This window comes from Sitodiplosis mosellana, unplaced genomic scaffold (genome assembly GCF_009176505.1).
Source record: "Sitodiplosis mosellana isolate CC-2019 unplaced genomic scaffold, AAFC_SMos_1.0 Smas_scaffold_7425, whole genome shotgun sequence".
Classification (NCBI taxonomy): Eukaryota; Metazoa; Arthropoda; class Insecta; order Diptera; family Cecidomyiidae; genus Sitodiplosis; species Sitodiplosis mosellana.
This window is the reverse complement of record NW_022602480.1, coordinates 1-8,300: the sequence shown is the minus strand read 5'-3', so window position 1 is coordinate 8,300 and position 8,300 is coordinate 1. Positions and strand designations below refer to the sequence as shown.

At 35.0% G+C, this 8,300-nt stretch overlaps 1 protein-coding gene across 1 annotated transcript; it reads right to left on the bottom strand.

Moving 5' to 3' along the window:
• Window positions 1-5,945: 5,945 nt before the first annotated feature.
• On the bottom strand, window positions 5,946-8,278 carry LOC129580247 (uncharacterized). Its single transcript, XM_055470483.1, has 2 exons — window positions 7,141-8,278; window positions 5,946-6,001 (listed from the first exon to the last, which is right to left on the bottom strand). Exons 1-2 carry the CDS (start codon window positions 8,276-8,278, stop codon window positions 5,946-5,948), a joined length of 1,194 nt encoding a protein of 397 aa, XP_055326458.1.
• Window positions 8,279-8,300: the final 22 nt, after the last annotated feature.

Below are 8,300 nucleotides of genomic sequence, written 5' to 3'. Positions count from 1 at the left end.
GAGGTATACCAGAGCCATCACTCTTCAGTAATCTGAGACCAAGACTTGTAGTAATCGACGATTTGATGAGAGAAACGAATTCGGATGTAGTGGATTTGTTCACCAAAGGGTCCCATCACTTCAACGTCAGCATAATGTACATCACTCAGAACATTTTCAATCAAGGGAAAGGAAGACGTACGATTTCGCTCAATGCTCACTATATTGTCATGTTTAAAAATCCACGGGACCGTATACAAATTCAAACACTTTCAAGACAAGTTTGCCCCGAAAATAGTCGATACATTCAAGAAGCATATAAAGACGCTACAGACGTGCCATTTGGTTATTTGGTATTTGACTTGAAACAGTCAACACCTGATCTACGTAGATATCGCACAAATATTTTTCCTTCAGATGTACCACAAGATATTGTGTACATTCCAAAGAAAACATAATGAGCCAGTGTGTGATTAAGAATTTGCCAGTTTTGAAAGCATTAGCAACATCACCACCAAAACTTAGACGGATGATATTGGAGAGCGGAAATTTGCAGTTAATAAAAGCTATTGTTGAGGTTATCGAAAATGTTTTGAAAGGAAACATAGTGTTGGAGAAGAACAGTTTTGAAAAATTAAAAAAACATAAAAGTGCATTACGAAAAGTAACAAAAGCGTCAAATAAATTATCAGAAAAGAAGAAAGTGATTGTACAAAAAGGTGGTGCATTTCTTCCTGCTTTACTTATACCTGTAATCTCAGTGTTAGCTGAAAAACTTTTACGCAAAATATGAAGTTCGCCAAGAAAATGAAATTAGTCGAAATAGATGATAAGGACATTCCAAATAACAACAACAGCATCGATGATGAAAATTATACGAAGCCTCGTGTTTTATCATCGTTAGATGATCTTATGAATAAAATACTGAAAATACCCAGTATTTCCGATATTGAAAAGTGGAAATTATATAGCCAAGCATTGAATCGATATTTAAATCATGCAAAGATTACAACACGAAATATCGCTTCTAATTTGTCAAGTCCACAACTCGCTGATAAAAATAGTGGTCAGAAATCGCTGATAGCTGACGAGTCATTTAATTTTACGTTACCTTCGCAATTGGAAATTAGTGGAGTAGAAACTATGCGAGATTCATTGGATAGTATTACGCAACCAATTGTTAAAGATTTTTTTCAGAATGTTCGAAAGTCACTTGAGCATAATAACGAAACAGCAAATCTTCGTCAGTCCAATACTTATGCTGCCGAAATGGAAAATGTTGGCATTGATGATATAGAAATGATGTCTCCGATGCCTCTGACGCCTCCGATGCCTCCTCCTGCGGGTCCTCCAAAACAAAGGACAGGAAGATCAAAGAAACAAAACAATCAACCATCAAATATGCAACTACGACCTAAAACAAAGAGGCGTGCAGAAAGATCTTTATCAGCTGATATGTCGACTATAAGACCATGTAAAGTTTTATTGAGTAGATGGGAGCCAACTAGAGCTAGTTAGCATGAGGAAAAATTTATTGAAATATGTTTTTTAGTATTAATTTTGCTTTCGAACAATAAAGATGTGTAATAACGAAAAATTGAACGGTGTTTTATTTGACAATTATTATAACCCTTCATCTAGCGCAGCATTTTCAACATGCGACAGACTTTTAGCTCATTTAAAAAAGAAAGGAGTGCGTGTAAAACGTCAAGAGGTATCTCATTGGTTGAGTTCGCAGCCTACATATACCCTGCACAAAGATCGACGTATAAGATTTAAACGAAATTATTACAATATTACAAACATTGATGATTTGTGGGAAATGGATTTGATTGATATGCAGAAATATTCTCGAAATAATAAAGGCAACAAATACATATTGGCTGTAATAGACTGCTTCAGTAAATATGCTTGGTGTGTGCCAATTAAACGAAAAACTCCTGCTGAAATAATAAATGGTTTTGATGTAATATTTTCGTCAACTAAGCGACGTCCAATTAAAATTCAATCTGATAAAGGACGAGAATTTGTAAATAAGCATGTAAAGACTTATTTTTCAGGAAAAGATATTCATTTTTTCACAACGCGTGATCCAACAACAAAGGCAGCTATTTGTGAAAGATTCATACGAACCATTAAAGGATTAATTTACAAATATTTTACATATACAAACTCAAACAAGTACACAGAAGTACTTCAAAAGTTGATGTTTTTATATAATAATAGAGTTCATTCAACCATTGGTGTAACACCTGCAAGCGTAAATGAGAACAATGTATTACAGATTTGGAATCGCATGCAGCAAAAAAGAGAAAAATCATTTACACGAAAATCACCGACTTTACATGTAGGTGATATTGTAAGAGTGTCGAACCCAAAAACTGTATTTGAAAAAGGTTATAAACCTAAATGGAGCACTGAGAAATTTACAGTTGTAAAAGTTCATCGAAGAGAGCCAGTTATTTATAACATAAAAGACGACAGTGAAAATATTATCAAAGGAAATTTCTACGAAAGTGAATTACAGAAAATTTATTAAAAAATGTCAGACTTTTTCATAACGTTGGTGAGCAACAGCTCAATGAAAATTTTCCCAAACAATAAAACAGCATCTTTCACTGTTCTTCTACCAGAAAAAATATCTTTGAAAGGAGATTGGTGTGTAGCTGTCGCCGAAATTCACTATAATTACAATTTTTTTAATGTAAATGAAACAAATAATAAAATCAAACTGATCGATAGTGCAAATGATAATGATACCAATGAAATAAATATAATTACTGAAGATCATATACACGAATTGGAGGTAACATGCGGATATTACAATTCTGTCGGCGATCTCATATCTGCAATTAATAAACAATTATCACCATATTTGGAGAAGAATGATTTTCTATTGTCAATCGATAAAGCCAGTAATCGTACAATCGTCCACAGTAGCCATCTTAAGAAAAGTGTAGGACAGATTTATCTAGAAGGAAGACTCGGTATGCAACTAGGGTTCGATCCATCTACGGACATATTACAGACACAGATGTCACCTCACGTTGGTAATTTACGTTTTGGTATACCCGATCAAATGTTCATCTACACGGATATCATTGACCCCACATTTATCGGACACGAAAAGGCATATGTAATAAAAGTTGTGAATACAGAGGCAAAGAAATTCACATTTGGTGATGCATGTTATAAAGAATACACACATATGCATTATATGCGATTACAAAAGCGTGAGTTTGAAGCCATTTCGGTGGATATAAGGGACTACACTGGACAGTTTATGCCATTTCAACACGGTGTTTTAATGGTGAAACTTCATTTCAAAAATGCAGGACAAGACAATTAACGACGTATACGCTGAATACTATTTGAGACAGGCTGGTTCAGGTTTTGGCGGTGTTTATTCCAGTGGTTTATATCAAAAAGGTCATGGAATAGGCTCATTTCTTGGTGGGTTGTTTCGTTGTGTATTTCCTTACATAAAAAGTGGATCGGCTGCTGTTGGTAGTGAACTATTGAAATCAGGTGTAAACATTTTTTCAGACATTAGTAGAAATCAGCCAGTAGAAGCCGCGATAAAAAAGCGTGGAAAAGAGACAATAAATAATTTAAGTAAATTAGTAGGAGACAAAATGTTCGGCAATGGATATATAAGTACGGTTTCACGTAAGAGACCGCATTCAGCAACAAGTGGTCAAAGTGGCAAGAAAGCAACGAAAGCAAAGAAACCAAAAAAAGATAAAAAAACTGCAAAATCAGGTTCAAAGAAAAAACCTGCAAAGAAAACCAATTCCAGAAGCAAAAGTGAAATATTCGATATTTTTTCATAATGGCATTCATCAATAATCACAAAAGTGCTACAATTAAGTCAGAACTTGATATTTTTGCCACACCACCAACTCAAAATAGTATTGAATCGGGAACAACTTTTTGCTATAGACCCATATCAACATTATCAAATACAGCGCCCATAGAGTTTGTCGTTACATCAAGTGGAGATGAATATATCGATCTTGCCCATACAACACTTCACGTCATTGCTAAAGTCAAAGTCGACGCAACAATAGCTCCTGGATCAACGGCAGAAGTGGCTCCACTAAATAATTGGCTCCACTCACTCTTTTCCCATGTCGATGTATATTTAAATCAAAAGTGTATCACACCGCCATCAAACCATTACGGTTACAGAGCCTACATTGAAAATTTATTGAATTACGGTGATGGTGCAAAAGACACCCATTTAAAATCATGTTTATGGTATAAAGACGAGAGCAATGCTTTTGACAGTTATGAAAATACCGGATATGTAGCTAGAAGAAAATTAGCGGCTAGCGAGAAAAAAATTGAAATGTACTCTAATTTGCATTGTGATATTTTTAATTGTGAAGATTCAAGAAACAAACGACGGACAGAATGACTTGAGCGCAACTAACCGGTTGCAGTTTATTGACTCTCTTTATATATACATAAATGCGGAAGATAAAATTGCTTAACATGTATTGTTGCATTGGGAGCAAGGTTGTTATACTAAGCTAACATAAGCAGGAAACTAAAATGATGATTCTACTTTTACAACACTCTCCCTGAATCAGAATTCTTAACAATAACAATTCAAAAATAATTAAATTTCAAGCATTACACAACTTCAAAATTCAAAAATCAAATCAAATTGAACTTAAAAACTACAGGCGATCTATGCTGGATTGTTGGTGTAGCGTTTCTTCAGAACTTTCTTGTAGGCGCTGAAAACGTACATCGCGAAGTGTAATGTCAACAATATACAGATGATGCTGAGTAGAATAATGATCTCGCGACTCTTAATTTCGACCGGGTCATTGATTACGACATTGTTGTTGATCGTACCGCTCGTGTCGATGGTCTTTTCTTCATTGCTGGACTGAGTACCACCCATGATGGTTACTGCTTCAATTCGACAATCAGCTTCTGTTGACTCGTGATTTCAATCGCGCTTGTTGATTCGACAATCAGCTTCTGTTGACTGCTGCGACGGGAATGCTCAAATGTTCGAAAATGATCGCTTTATATAGACGTTTAAAACTATGAAAATATGAAGAAAAAATAAAAGAAAACATAAATACGGAAATGGCATTAAATTAAACCAAAGAGTTTGCGACAATGGTCAAATTTTTGTTTAGGCAATGCTTTTGTAAACAAGTCTGCAGCATTGTCTTCCGTATTGACGTAATGAATGATGCATTTTTTTTCTTCAACCATTTGCCTAACGAAATGGTGACGTATGTCTATGTGCTTGCATCTTGCAGAGTAGCCATTATTCTCTGCCAAACTGATCGCACTCCGATTATCGCAAAGGATGCTAATCGGCGGAGATGGTTGGACAAAAATCTCTCCCTCTATCTGCTTCACCCACATCGCTTCCTGGGTGGCAGCAGATAGACTCATGTATTCCGCTTCTGCGGTGGAGAGTGCGACTGTTGGCTGCTGCTTACTATTCCACGAGATCGGACCAGACGAACGAAGGAATACATAGCCTGTGCATGATTTGCGGCTATCAACATCTGATGCCCAATCAGCATCACAATATCCATGGGCATTTCAAGTGCTCTTTTTGAATGCGAGCTTCAGGTGTGACGTGCCCTTGAGATATCGAAGAATGCGCTTAACAGCTATCCAATGCGGCTGTGAAAAACAGTTGTTGAAGCGACTAACGTAAATAAATTTATGCTAAACGGTGTGGAATTAGGAGTGAAGCTAATCAACGCAAAAAATGAATTTCATCTGATCGGTGGCGCTGCAGCGCATGTTGAAATTATTGAAGCAAATCTTTTTGTAAGAAAAGTGAGAATAAATCCATCAATTTTACTAGCACATGCACGAGCCCTAAGTATTACACCAGCCAAATATCCGATTACAAGAGTGGAAATAAAAACTGTGACAATTCCAGCTGATATACAAAGTAAAAGTATAGACAATATATTTTTAGGTCAAATACCTAAGCGATGTATCATCGGTATGGTTGACGGCGCAGCTTTCAACGGTACTTTAAAAAAGAATCCATTCAACTTCCAACACTTCAATTACAACTACCTAGCGCTATACATCGACTCTACGCAAATACCCTCAAAACCATTAACACCAGATTTTGCAAACAATTTATATACTCGTTCGTACTACACACTATTTGAAGGAAGTGGTATTTATTTCAACGATATAGGAAATTCAATATCTCATTCTGAGTATCCTAATGGTTATTGTTTAGCAGCATTTGATTTAACACCCGATCTTTCGTGCAACGAGCCTCATTGGAATATCATAAAAAGTGGAACCTTACGAGCCGAAATACGTTTTTCTGAACCATTAAAATCAACCATAAATCTAATTATTTTTGCTGAATTTGATAATATCATTGAAGTGGATAAAAATCGTAATATAATTTTAGATTATAGTAGTTAAAATGGATACATTCTCAATAATTAATGTAATTAAACCGTATCAAAGAAGTAATATTTTTAAAGGCGTTTTCCCATGTGATTCTCTTCCAACCAAATTCAGTTTGCCAGCTATTTTTGTTGTAAATCTTTCACCGCATAACGAAGCCGGATCACATTGGGTCGCAATTTATATATCATCAAATAGATATGGCTTTTATTTTGACAGTTTTGGATTTCCCATAAGAAATATTTATATATCGCAATTTCTAAAAAAGCATTCGATTCGGATTAAATGTAATAAGAATCAAATACAACACATTTCATCCAATAAGTGTGGAAAGTTTTGTTGCATTTTCGCCATAATAATTTTAAGAAACTGCACTATTTTATGAGTAAATTTAGTAAAAATTTGTTTGTTAATGACATAGTTATAGAAAACATGTATAATTATATGAAAAAAGAATGGAATAAAACAATATGATTTTTTATTTTCAAACAAGTACTTTTTCTTTAATGCTCTTCTTACTTGCTAAATAACATGTTTCTTTAGATTAATTACTTAAAATATATGTCTAATAAAACCCATATGGACGGGTTTCAATCTTATCACACCCTATCTTAATTCTTTTAGTGCCATTTACTTTAAATTTATATTTTTGCGTTGTTGTAAATACCGTGCTATCTACAGAGCGCTGAATCGAATCTTTTACCAATTCAATTTCATCGTTTTGATTGTTCAAAATCATACTTTTCATTGAATTGAAATTGACCAATTCAGCGCTGGCGTGATTCAAAGTGATCCCTTTCACTTTACAAATGACAATATCTTCTTTATTAGGGACTTTTACGACAAATGAGTAGCTTTTTTCAGCTGTGAAGACAGCTTCTGAAATATAGCTACCTTCACCATATTCACCCACTATTTCATCGGTGAGGTCACCTAAATAGTCACCCAATGGCAGGTCTTGTTCATTTGCTGCGCATCTGTATATGACAGAATCTGTATCATAATAAAAGCATCGGTCTTGCAAAATATCCAAATAGCCATATAAATGTATTCGGGCTAATGCTGTTGTGTACGCAGCTAGCACAACATTTACTTTGGAATTTTGCTCCATACAGTCCTCTCGATACTTGTATGAAACAAGTAACGTGTCATCACTTAAACCGACGAAGCTACTCACTTCGAGTGATGGATTTGTCATTAAATGAAGCAAATGATTGGCAGACTTAACGAAGACTTTCTTCATTTTATCTTGTCTCATACCCAGACGTCCCCATAAACTATTCAATAATAATTTGTATTTAATTTGAGCATAATCTAAAGTGATTCCTTCATGCTTTTTGAAGTCACTTATAAATTTTCGCTTATCTTTTTCCGATTTACAATGCTGTGGAAATCCAGAAGCCTCAGTTTTAATTTTTAAGAAGGTATCTATATACTTGGCAAATAGACCGCCTTCTTGTGTATGCTTGTCGTACTGTGTCATTTCGTACTCCCAAGCTTCATATATTTTTCGAACAACATAACCCTTTCTTACAGCTAATCGCAATTCATCAGCTACGTATGTTCCATGAATGAAACGTTTTTCAGCTGGATGAGTACATACACCAGTATTCATATCTTTTGTGCATGTGTAGCATAACGAAAAAATTAATTTGTTATGCATTTTGATCCCAAGTACGGGATGATACAGTCTTTTTGGTGGCAATATATCAACTTTGATTATTCCATCAATATTGAAAACATTTCTATTCTCAAGATCTTTGCCGAGTAAAATTTTTGGAATACCAACAGGGTATCGACCGTACTTATTGATGTATGGATACAGTGAGGTAACATCTTTGTAGAAAATTTTTTCACCAGGTTCAGCTTTGTGATACATTTTGCAAACACCTGTGCGACCA